General features: G+C 41.1%; 1 protein-coding gene across 1 annotated transcript; it reads right to left on the reverse strand.

Annotated features, from left to right (window-relative positions):
• Positions 1-2,422: 2,422 nt before the first annotated feature.
• Positions 2,423-9,947, reverse strand: LOC103519355 (lysosomal alpha-glucosidase; the record flags this gene model as incomplete). Its single annotated transcript, XM_026830898.1, is given in 7 exon segments — positions 2,423-2,589; positions 3,186-3,341; positions 3,708-3,860; positions 4,391-4,659; positions 6,878-7,032; positions 7,287-7,463; positions 8,691-9,947. Coding segments are annotated over 7 exon segments (1,287 nt in total), but the record flags the coding sequence as incomplete, so codon positions are not given.
• Between the last annotated feature and the right edge of the window lie 2,553 nt (positions 9,948-12,500).

Genomic DNA, 12,500 nt, shown 5'->3' on the forward strand with positions numbered 1-12,500 from the left:
TAGATCTATAGTGAACCCTCAACCTCTGCACTGTGAGTCACCTACCTGCTACCGAATGTTTCATGTCATCGTAAGTAGAAAACACGTCTCCTGTCCAATGTCCCCCGTATTTGCCTTGGCCTGTATATGTAGATCTATAGTGAACCCTCAACCTCTGCACTGTGAGTCACCTACCTGCTACCGAATGTTTCATGTCATCGTAAGTAGAAAACACGTCTCCTGTCCAATGTCCCCCGTATTTGCCTTGGCCTGTATATGTAGATCTATAGTGAACCCTCAACCTCTGCACTGTGAGTCACCTACCTGCTACCGAATGTTTCATGTCATCGTAAGTAGAAAACACGTCTCCTGTCCAATGTCCCCCGTATTTGCCTTGGCCTGTATATGTAGATCTATAGTGAACCCTCAACCTCTGCACTGTGAGTCACCTACCTGCTACCGAATGTTTCATGTCATCGTAAGTAGAAAACACGTCTCCTGTCCAATGTCCCCCGTATTTGCCTTGGCCTGTATATGTAGATCTATAGTGAACCCTCAACCTCTGCACTGTGAGTCACCTACCTGCTACCGAATGTTTCATGTCATCGTAAGTAGAAAACACGTCTCCTGTCCAATGTCCCCCGTATTTGCCTTGGCCTGTATATGTAGATCTATAGTGAACCCTCAACCTCTGCACTGTGAGTCACCTACCTGCTACCGAATGTTTCATGTCATCGTAAGTAGAAAACACGTCTCCTGTCCAATGTCCCCCGTATTTGCCTTGGCCTGTATATGTAGATCTATAGTGAACCCTCAACCTCTGCACTGTGAGTCACCTACCTGCTACCGAATGTTTCATGTCATCGTAAGTAGAAAACACGTCTCCTGTCCAATGTCCCCCGTATTTGCCTTGGCCTGTATATGTAGATCTATAGTGAACCCTCAACCTCTGCACTGTGAGTCACCTACCTGCTACCGAATGTTTCATGTCATCGTAAGTAGAAAACACGTCTCCTGTCCAATGTCCCCCGTATTTGCCTTGGCCTGTATATGTAGATCTATAGTGAACCCTCAACCTCTGCACTGTGAGTCACCTACCTGCTACCGAATGTTTCATGTCATCGTAAGTAGAAAACACGTCTCCTGTCCAATGTCCCCCGTATTTGCCTTGGCCTGTATATGTAGATCTATAGTGAACCCTCAACCTCTGCACTGTGAGTCACCTACCTGCTACCGAATGTTTCATGTCATCGTAAGTAGAAAACACGTCTCCTGTCCAATGTCCCCCGTATTTGCCTTGGCCTGTATATGTAGATCTATAGTGAACCCTCAACCTCTGCACTGTGAGTCACCTACCTGCTACCGAATGTTTCATGTCATCGTAAGTAGAAAACACGTCTAAAAAAATGCCGGTAAATCGTGAACTTTGACGTCACGGCATACGCTCCCGTAGGCGATGACGTCACATCAAATGTCTTGAGCAAAGCTCCCTCGCAGGCAACGCATTAATCTGTTTGTGCGCATACATTTCTGCGCAGTTCTTTCTGCTCTTCTGCTAACGCGCTTGCATAGTGGCGCTACCTAGCGGACAAAAATAGCAACTGCGTTAAGTCTGACGTCACAAATCTTTGAACTCTTTCATTATAAAAATTGAATTTTCGACCTTTTACAGTTATTTTTTCGGAGTTTTGACCTCAGATTTGGATTTTTCCCAACTTTTTACATAGGAATCGACCACTTATTTATAATTTTTACCCATTTGCAACTGCTCCATTAGGGGTTGCGAGTTGTGTAGAATCAGGGTATTAGTTATTTGTTCATTTTGAAGAGATAATAAGGGGGTTCCCCCCCCCCCCCCAGTCACCTACCTTAGCCAGCCCAGTTAGCTTAGTTGGTAACGCGTCTGCTTTGTAAGCGCTAGGCCGCGGGTTCGATTCCCACCCGGAGCGGATTTTGTCCTGGACGGATAAGGTTCGCTCTCGGAACGGCTGGCTTTCTCCTATCCTGCCTTCCTTCTCTCTTGGCTTTCAGGACGGTTAGACCTTAGCAGTTACAGTTACAGTTCCCTCTATCAAACCTCTTCAAAAAATTTATTAATAAAGGTAGGTAGGTTTAAAAATTAAGACAATTGAGATTCGACTATTAAATATTTGGTGAGCCTTCGAGAATACTCAGATTCTCATCATCAGACATCATGAAGCACGTCAACTCCAGCGCTCGTAGAGTAAACACCTCTCTCGCGATCTTGGTCTGATGATGAGAATCTGAGTATTCTCGAAAGCTCACCAAATATTTTGTTGATAGTCGAATCTCGATTGTCTTTTTAATTTTTGATCTTATTTCTTGAAGATTTTTAATTAAATAATTATTACTCGATAATTATTTTAGCTTTATTTTATAGGTAGGTTTATTTTGCCCCAGTCAATAGCTGAAGTTCGCTTACCTTCCCTTCAGCAGGTAATCCGGATGAATTCATGACAAATATTCCCTTCTCCACTCCTTCTACGTAGGGAAGATAGTTACTATCCTCTCTGGATGCTACACCAGGATCTAGAATTGGTATGAAGTGACGACCTTCCTTGTGTAAGTCCTGAACATATTCCTTCAATCCTGAGGATATAAATATACAGAAAATATATATACATATTTTTTAACCTTCTTTTATTAAAAAATAAAATAACAATAATAATAATTAAAAAAAAATCGTTTCCTACTTAAATACACCTCGATAAATTTTATGACTAGGTCTCGAATAACCAACCTCCAGATCTAAAGTCCACCACGCTAACCACTGTACCTTTTTTTTCTCCTTTGTGCCTCGTGTGCCTCGCATTAATTCAAGGCATGTTTTTTCAAGCTATCAATGCCTATCCAAGAATGGAAAAGTTTGGTTTGAATATTTCCGCCCTGGTCGGGATTCGAACCCAGCACTTCCGGGTTGAGTCTCTTGACCACTCGGCCACAGAGGTAAGGCCGGTCACACACTATCAGGTAGACCTGACAGGCAGACTTGATCAGGTGTACCTGTCAGGTCTGCTTGATAGTGAGTGGCTGGCCCAAGCGAGGTTTTTACCACACTTACCATAGAAAAGTTTGGTCAGAACAAAGGTATTATGTCGAAAAGTTTGGTTAGAAAATTTCCGCTCTGGCCGGAATTCGAACTCAGCACCTCGGGGTTGAGAGTCAGTGCTCTTTACTACTCTTACCATAGAAAGGTTTGGCGAGAACAAAGTTATTATGTCGTTCCATATAGTCAATGTCTATCCATACAGTGTCCAACGGAATCCCGGCTTTCACATTGCGATCTACCACGGACTGAATATGGGAGAGGTTCTTGTAACCATAACGACACAAGTGGAACCCTGTAATGTAAAGTGACAGAAAAAATGAAAAGACCCCGTAGGTAGCTGTATTCCAGTTGATTGATCGGTGTCGAAAGTAAACTTTCTAAGTTTCTACCAGTAGAAAGTCGATCCTCACCATCGGCAAAAATTTGTACTCGTTTTTCGATTGCAAATATTTCACCGCATTACTTTCTGGTGTTCTCGTGTTGACCCAGCACCTAAATGAGATGATTCACCTAAATGGGAAGTGTTGTGTCCCTTTCCCTTTTTGTCCATCTGATCAGAGGTACACTACTAACTACTACACAGACCACACGAGTTTAATGTAAATAATACGAAATAAAAATGGTAATTAATCTTTTTTTTAAATTATTTTGATATTACCTAGACTCCAGTAGGGGGGTAGTTCTGGATATCCAATGAGGTCCAAGTATTGACTAATGACATCTCCTGGTTTAGGTCCAAGGAAATAGTAGAAGTCCAGAATACCGCCCAGGACTCGGTATGTTATAGCAGGGGTAGGTTGCAGCACGATTTCTGTCGAAGAAATGAAAATATTGATGTCTTCTTCTTTTTCTTCGCCTTTTCCCGTGTACAGACGGGGTCGGCGTTTTTCGTCAGCCTCTCAATCAGCCCTAGGTAGGGTGATTGCTTTGGGCTGACATTTGGTTTTGGCTACAAATTTTACGAGTGGATGCCCTTCGCACTCAGACTTTGCTATTTCTTTAGCAGGGGAAAATTCAGGCTGGTATACTCCCTGTTTTAAATCCCCAAGCCAGACCTACATTTGTAAATAAATGAAGTTGTATAAAAAAGAAGAAAAAAAGATTGTTATATACAGTCCACTTCAACTGGGAAGTCCGATGACCTTTGGGTGCGCACTCGTCAAAAAATAGCTCGTTGATTAACAAGTAAGCATGTGAATAGTTGATCCCATGGGATTTTTCACGCAGAATCGAATGGTGAAACTTTTAGAACTGTCCGACTTACAGTTGAGAAGTTGCGGTTCCCCTCCATGCGCTTCCATCGGATTTCCCAGTTGACGTGGACTGTACATGTCTACCTACCCAGAGCGTTACTCGTTCTCAAAAACACCCCATGCGCCAGCCCCGAGCTCGCGTTCAAATTCAAATAGAACGGATGATATCCGTACCCATTGACCCCATCCTGCGGTGGTCCATCCAGAGGCCAGAGGACTATGGTCTTCCAGTCGGTGTCTAGGAGGAATTGGTTACGGTGTTCTCCTAGGCCGTAGATATAGGGAGAGGAGAGACGAGATGAGATCTGAATGAATTGGTTCGAGTACATGAAACCGCCCAGGTTACGAGAATCGAACCTGAAATGAGGGGGAGAATTTTTAAGAATCCAAAAATGAGTTTTTAATGATCCAAAATGAGTTTTTAATGATCCATAGAAGAGGACTTTTTAAAATCTGCTGTTTGGATCATTAAAAACTTCTTTTTTTTTTTTCATTGAAAATTCTCCCATTAGTTAAACCTCTCATTAAGTCGTTGGTGAAATCCACCATTAGTAATTCAAATCCCTTATGAGCTAGAACGTCTAATAATGGTTACGGTGTTCTCCTAGGCCGTAGATATAGGGGGAGGAGAGACGAGATGAGATCTGAATGAATTGATATTCGAGTACATGAAACCGCCCAGGTTACGAGAATCGAACCTGAAATGAGGAGTTATTAGTGATTCAAACCAATCTCGGTGGTGTAGTGGTTAGCGTGGTGGACTTCGGATCTAGAGGTTGGTTCTGAGTCCAAGTCAAGTCATAAAATTTAGCGTAGTGTATTAATAATAATAATAATAGTGCTTATTTATACTTCTCGCATAGGACTGAAAAGTCCCTTTACTCCAGCAGTAGGCTACTACTATTATTGTGGTCAAATTCTCAAATTATATTGAGGATAAAATTCCATACCTCGGCTGGGATTGAACCCACGCCCTCCTGTTTACCAGGCGAGCGCCTTGACCACTACACCACCAATGTACCCACACTTTGCAAGTGAATAACTGTGCCAATAAGCCCTTGCCTCAAGTGTATTAAACAGGAGACGACATTTGTGACAAGCATTTATTCTTATCACAATCAAAATTCCCTTTAATACATGAAGAGGTAGGTCTAAACTGAGGCGGAGAGATAGGGGCGATATGAGACGTATTGTCGGGATGCTGACGGGACATTGCTATCTGAGGAAACACCTAAACACCATCGGAGTATACCATGGCACAACCAGGTGCAGAAGATGTGGAGAGGAGGAGGAGGAATCAGCCTCTCATATCATCTTTGACTGCCCTGCACTTTCATTACTAAGACTAAGACTCAGTACCCTGGGACACCCAGGAGAAGAGACAGTAAGGGAGGAATTGAATACCGATTTTTAGTCCGTCCTTCCTTTATTATTACTAATAATAAAAGGTATAGTGGACGGACTATTGTATTCGCTTCGGTGTCGGTCTGTCTGTCTGTCCCCATAGAAGGACTTATCCAAACCTGGTCGACCTATATATCAAATTAAAGGTCTTTTTACCAGGAAAACGAAAATGGTGGTGCAAATTTTGTCCAGAAAACCATAAAGCCAAAAAACCAAAAAAACTGGTTTTTGCGGGATTTTTTTCACATTTTCTCACACAAATGAGCTCTGATCTCGAAATTTGTCGCGACGACCTATGAACTCAAAGCGAGAAAGTTTTAGATAACACTTCAGCCGATCATTTAAGACCGATTTTAGCGTTACCTATGTTAAGCTACGCCGAGAAAGGCCAATAAATGGATGGGTGACATTATATTGGGAATAAAGGGAGAACGGGCTCCAGTCTTGATTTTAAATCATTACATGAAAGTAAAATAAAAAAATCAAATCAAGAATAATAATAAACTGAAAATTAAACAAATTATGTAGGTACATAGATAGGTACTGATTTTCTCTAATCACTACGGGCTAAAAATTCCCGGAGGGACGGACACAGCTTGTTTTTCTTTCATTAAATCTAGAAAGGAACTGCACAAGTTTGTATACCTATACATTTTTGGTAGAGAAGGATTTTTTTTTTTTTTTACTTTCTATTTTTTGATTGAATAATTGCATTTGCCGATGTTATGAAATGGCGCTTGCTTTTCTATAGATGCAAAATTTGTCAAAAGCAGGAACTTAAAGAGAATGGGATAGTAGAGAGACTTCAGTATTTTCATGTTTGTTCTGATTCGATGACTTTGGGATTTCTAAGAGAGATGATTACCTATAAAAATCTGTTTCATTACAAGGATACTAGCATAAGAAGTGACTGATGAATAACTTCACAACTGACTGATGACTAACCTCATAAGGACTGACAGACCTTGTCCCACTGGAGGACGTTAAACCGTTATACTGATACTGTACTAGCACTTACATCGAACATCGAAAAATAAAACATCGATGTTCGATGTTTCCATCGAAAGAAAAACATCGATGTTGACATCGATGTTTTTGTTCCGATGTATCGATGTTTTCAAAACATCGATGTCGATGTCCCAACCCTAGACGGGCCCCGCTTGTTACTTACACAATGGCTTGGTCGGAACGTCGGGTCACAGCAAAGCCAGTCCCATTCTCAGCTACACTAACATCATACAAACAGTCTACCGACTTCACACGATTGTTAAACATCGGCACCTCGGGAAAACTCGGCTCATAGCGGGTGGCATTAGCATCAGTGATCTGAAAAAAATCCGAGTGTGTTAGAACGTGAAACCCTTATTAAGAAGTATTTTTTTTTTTTTTTTTTTTTTTTTTTTTTTTTTTAATATAAGGTCACATTTGATCCAGTTTAAAAAAAAGAGGTTTGATAGAGGGACGGTAAAGCCAGCCGTTCCGAGAACGAACCTTATCCGTTTAGGATAAAGTTTTCCCCAGGCGGAGATCGAACCCACGATGCACTACCTTCCACGGTAACTAGGTTAGCTCTTACTAACCTTTACATGAAGGCGCTGTACAGTTTCAAACTTTACACTCATCTGCAACATTTGTACATCACTACCATAAGGTGACTTGATTGTGTTCTTCCAGTATACATCCAGACCATAGCTATGCTTGTCTATATGAACCACCTTGTATGATTGTAGACCATGAGGATAGAAACAAGCAGGAACCTAAAAATATAATATTGATGATAATAATAATAAAGATATTTCGAGGCACAATGTGAAGATTAGCCTAAACAGTGTGCCTCATTGGTGAGTTGCAATCACTACAGAAAAATGACAAGACCGTAATTACAAAAAAAAAAAAAAAAAAAAAAAAAAAAACCCCTTTCCCAAATGTTTGATAGAGGGAACTGTAACGGCTAAGGTTTTATCGTCCCGAAATCGAAGAGAGAAGGAGGACAGGATAGAAGAAAGCCAGCCGTTTTGCAAACAAACCTCATCTGTTTAGGATAAAGATTTTCCCGGGCGGGAATCGAACCCGCGACCTAGCCCTTACAAGACAGCTATCTAGGCTCGTTTATACTCTATGGATCCATGTCCGAATTCCTCTCCCTACTAGAAGTATGTTTCTTTCGATTTTCTTTAATAATGGAGGAGTTGCAAATGGGTAAAAATTATTAATAAATGGTCGATTCCTGCGTAAAAAGTAGTGAAAAATCCAAATCTGATGTCAAAACTCCGAAAAAGTAACTTTAAAAGGTCGAAAATTCAATTTTTAATTGCCGTTCTAATGAGAAAGTTCAAAGACTTCTGACGTCAGATTTCACGTCGAAATGCGCAGAAACGCTTGCGCACAAACAAACGAAACGAAGCGGGAGTCATGAATTATGACGTCATTACTAAGTCTACCATCAATATGACGTCATTGCCTACGGGAGCGTATGCCGTGATATCAAACTTCACGATTTACCGCTATTTTTTAAATCGATTTATCTCGGGATCTAGAAGTCGTAGAAGAAAAAGAAAAATTCCGTTGGTCCTCATTTTTCCTGCTCTATGACTTTGAAACATCACCCAAGTAAGCGCAACTGATCTATTGCATAGGTCTATTTGGGACAAAGTTCGCCCCGGCCAGGAATCGAACCCGCGACCTAGCGCTACCATCCAAGTTAACTGGGACTTTAAACATTTCTTTTCACACTTCACAGAATCCATGAAAACTTAAATGGAATTATTTGTAGGGAAACTGAGACCCTCTTCACAACTTTTGTGTATATCACAGCATTACCAAGTGCCTCCAGTTTCGTAGAAGCTCAACCCATCCTTCAGGGCTGTTTGCTCCTACACTCGAGCCTCAGGTGGGCTTTTTGTGTATGGTAAGTTCCTCCCTACCTCCCCTACTATTATTTCCCATTTACCAACACCTTTTAACACCAAAACAGCAATTATTACCTTGGAGTTGTTGGAAATAGACCAGCAGCATCCCCTTGCTGTACAAGACTCCTCCGTAACTTGTCCATTGGGGAAGCAATCAAACCTCTCCTTGTCCGGCACATTGCGGTGGCATACTCCATAATTCACGTCCTCATCAACATTGGCTATCTTCTCAGAGGTGACTTTATCCGAGGCTAACTTCTGCTTGGTGGCTTTATCCAAGGCCATGTTCTCATTTGTATCTTTATCTGTGTCTAAGTTCCCAATTGTGTCTTTATCCAAGGCCAAGTTCTCATTTATATCTTTCTCTGTGGCCAAGTTCTTATTGATCGTGTCTTTATCCAAGGCTAACTTCTTGATGGCTCTATCCAAGGCCAAGTTCTCATTTATATCTTTATCTGTGGCTAAGATCTCATTGATTGTGTCTTTATCCAAGGCCAGCTCATCAACAATATCACGAAACTGATCTTTATCTTTATCTTCAATAGATTTATCTTTATCAGCTTTATCTAAATATTGGTCTTTACCAGCCCGTTCTGTATGGCTAGGAAAATGGTCAATAAATCCGTCTTTATCATTAAAATTAAATTCTGTATCAACGAATCTGTCTTTATCTGAAAACTCGTTGTCTTTATCATTAGTTTTTTCATCAGATTTGGCTTTATTTCGAATCTCATCGTTAGTATCAACAGCTTTGGGCTCTGTTTCACCCAACCTGTCTTTATCTGGATCATTTGTATCAGCCTTGGCTTTTGTTGCATTCAACGCCTCTAGCAAGCCATTGTGATAGTTGTTTGCGTGTATTTGTCTGAATTTCTTCACATTGCTATGGATCTTGGCTCGAATTCTCACGAACAAACTGAATTTGTCCTCTGGTAGGACAGTGGTTGGTTCGTCTTCTAAGGAGTGCTGGTCGTCTTTTCCAAAGGAGTTATGATCTTGATCTAAGGAGTTATCTTGGTGGACTTTGTGATCTAAAGATTTATGAGCTTGATCCTTTTGATTTAAGGCGTTGTGAGCCTGGTCACCTTGATCTAAGGAGTTGGGGCCTTGGTCCTTCAGTCCTAAGGAGTTCTCTCCTTGATTCTCTCGATCAATATCTTTTATACGGGTGCCAGAGGATAAAATCCCATCATGTGTTGGCTCAGGACTGGTTTGGTTGGTGAGAGATTGATTTGTGCGACCAGAGAAGAAGTGGAGAAATGAGACAGCTTTAGAATCTCGGTGGAAGGGTGGCTCTGAGTCTGAATCAGAAGGCAAGTTGAGGTAAGCTGAAATAAAAAATGAGAAAGGTAAAATTAGGTGGTACCTACTGCTCTGCCTTGTGGGCGCTGGGCCGCGGGTTCGATTCCTGCCCGGGGCGGATTTTATCCTGAACGGATAATGTTCGTTCTCGGAACGACTAGCTTTGGGATTTCGGGACGACAGGACCTTAGCAGTTACAGTTCCCTCTGTCAAAGCTCTTTTACAAATCATTGTTTGTTCTTTGTTCGTCGTCGCTCCACCACCACCCCCCCCCCCCAACTGTGACGTCATCTAGATATAAGAACCCTGCGTACTCCGAGTAAGCTTGCTACTAATAATAAGACTCTTGGGAGATTTTTTTTTGAAGAGGTTTGATAGAGGGAACTGTAACACTAGGTTCACACTGCACGTTTTTTTTTACCGTGACGTTTTTTTTTTTCGTTGGACGGGACCGCCCCGTTCCGTTGAGTTCACACTAGACGAAAAAAAAACAACAAAAAAAAAAAAAAAACGTTTGTGACGTCATCGAGATATAAGAACCCTGCGTACTCCGAGTAAGCTTGCTACTAATAATAAGACTCTTGGGAGAATTTTTTTGAAGAGGTTTGATAGAGGGAACTGTAACACTAGGTTCACTGCACGTTTTTTTTTTTACCGTGACGTTTTTTTTTTCGTTGGACGGGACCGTCCCGTTCCGTTGAGTTCACACTAGACGAAAAAAAAAAACATCCCGTTCAGTTGATTGCCTTTTGAAACAGATAGCTTATCGAAGTCTTCGTTAAAAGTCAAACATAATTCACGCCAACATTCGATCCTCTTCTGTTTGTCTTTGAACCAATACTTTTATCCCACAGAGCAGGTCTACCTTCTACCAAAGAAATTAGTTGTTCACTGTCAAAATTATTACTCATGTTGTCCAGTTCGTGAATTAAAGATCTCAAAGTAGGTATTTAGAAGTTTTAGTAACAAAACTTTCAAAATAATCAAAACTCTCAAAATTATTAGTTATGATTTTTTGGGGAATTTACCTCAACAGTCAACAATTGAAAACAAACTGAGACAAGAAAGAGGACGGACAACGTTCAGAACGTCAGGTGTGCACAAGCTCATTCAATTACAAGTGCCACTGAATCATCAACTTTTTTACCGTGACTTTTTTTTTTCCGTCGAAAGAAAAAAAACGTCCCGTTCAGTTGATTACCACTTCTAGCTTATCGAAGTCTTCATTAAAAGTCAGACATACTTATGTATCTCACGCCAACATTCGATCCTCTTCTGTTTGTCTTTGAAAAGGCCAATACTTTTATCCCACAGAGCAGGTCTACCAAAGAAATTAGTTGTTCATTGTCAAAATTATTACTCATGTTGTCCAGTTCGTAAATTATAGATCTCAAAGTAGGTATTTAGAAGTTTTAGTAATAAAAACTTTCAAAATAATCAAAACTTTCAAAATTATTAGTTATGATTTTTTGGGGAATTTACCTCAACAGTCAACAATTGAAAACAAACTGAGACAAGAAAGAGGACGGACAACTTTCAGAACGTCAGGTGTGAACAAGCTCATTCAATTACAAGTGCCACTGAATCATCAACGTTTTTTTCCCGTTGAACGGCAGAACAGATTCTAGTGACAAGAGGACGGTGCAAACTTCCGTCCGACGTTTTTTTCCACTGAATCATCAACGTTTTTTTCCCGTTGAACGGCAGAACAGATTCTAGTGACACGAGGACGGTGCAAACTTCCGTCCGACGTTTTTTTTTCCGTCGGACGGAAAACGTTGGTTAATGTGAACACATCAATTTAAATGCATGCGCCACTTGAAAAATAAAATCTGTCACGGTAAAAAAAACGGGACGGAAAAAAACGTGACGAAAAAAAAAACGTGCTGTGTGAACCTAGTGTAAGGATAAGGAAAAGTGACAGGGAGAAAAAAATCCCCGCTTGGTATTAGTTAAGTAGGGCCATCGGCTATAATAAACGCCCTATGTCACTGCGACCTGGTTAGATCTTCTGTGACCTTCCCTTTAGTTATCTAGAAGAGCCCTCTAGACTTCTTATGAAGGCCAGGGTTCTTTTAGGACTGATTTCTTTGACTTCTTTAGGTGTTATGATTATTGATCATTGGTCAATGGTCATCCTTGAGAAGTAAAGCAGTCGTTTGTAAAGGTGTGTCCACCCATAGTCCACCATGTTTGGACACACCTTAAGAGGGAGCACCACATTCGAATATGATGTGTTCTACCGTTTCTGGTGCCTCTTTGCAGAGACGGCAGGTAGGGGTCTCAGCTATACCCATTTTGTTTAGGTGGTAATTAGCCTCAAGTCCTCTTCGCTAAGACAGAGCATTTCCTTTGCTAAAGAGCGAATGACCAGAAATGTTAGTCCAGTGTTTGACTTTCATTTGGTTTTCCCATTTCCTGATTTGCATTTTTAAGTGGCTTTTGGAGACACCACAGAATGCTTCAGGACCAACAAAAGGCAATGTTGTGCCTATTTTTGCCAGTTCGTCGGCTGTTTCGTTGCTGTCATGTCCAGGAACCCATGTAAGAGTTACATAGTTGTTCCTGGCCAATAGCTTGAGT

The sequence above is a fragment of the Diaphorina citri genome, unplaced genomic scaffold (assembly GCF_000475195.1).
Source record: "Diaphorina citri unplaced genomic scaffold, Diaci psyllid genome assembly version 1.1 scaffold2684, whole genome shotgun sequence".
Lineage (NCBI taxonomy): Eukaryota > Metazoa > Arthropoda > Insecta > Hemiptera > Psyllidae > Diaphorina > Diaphorina citri.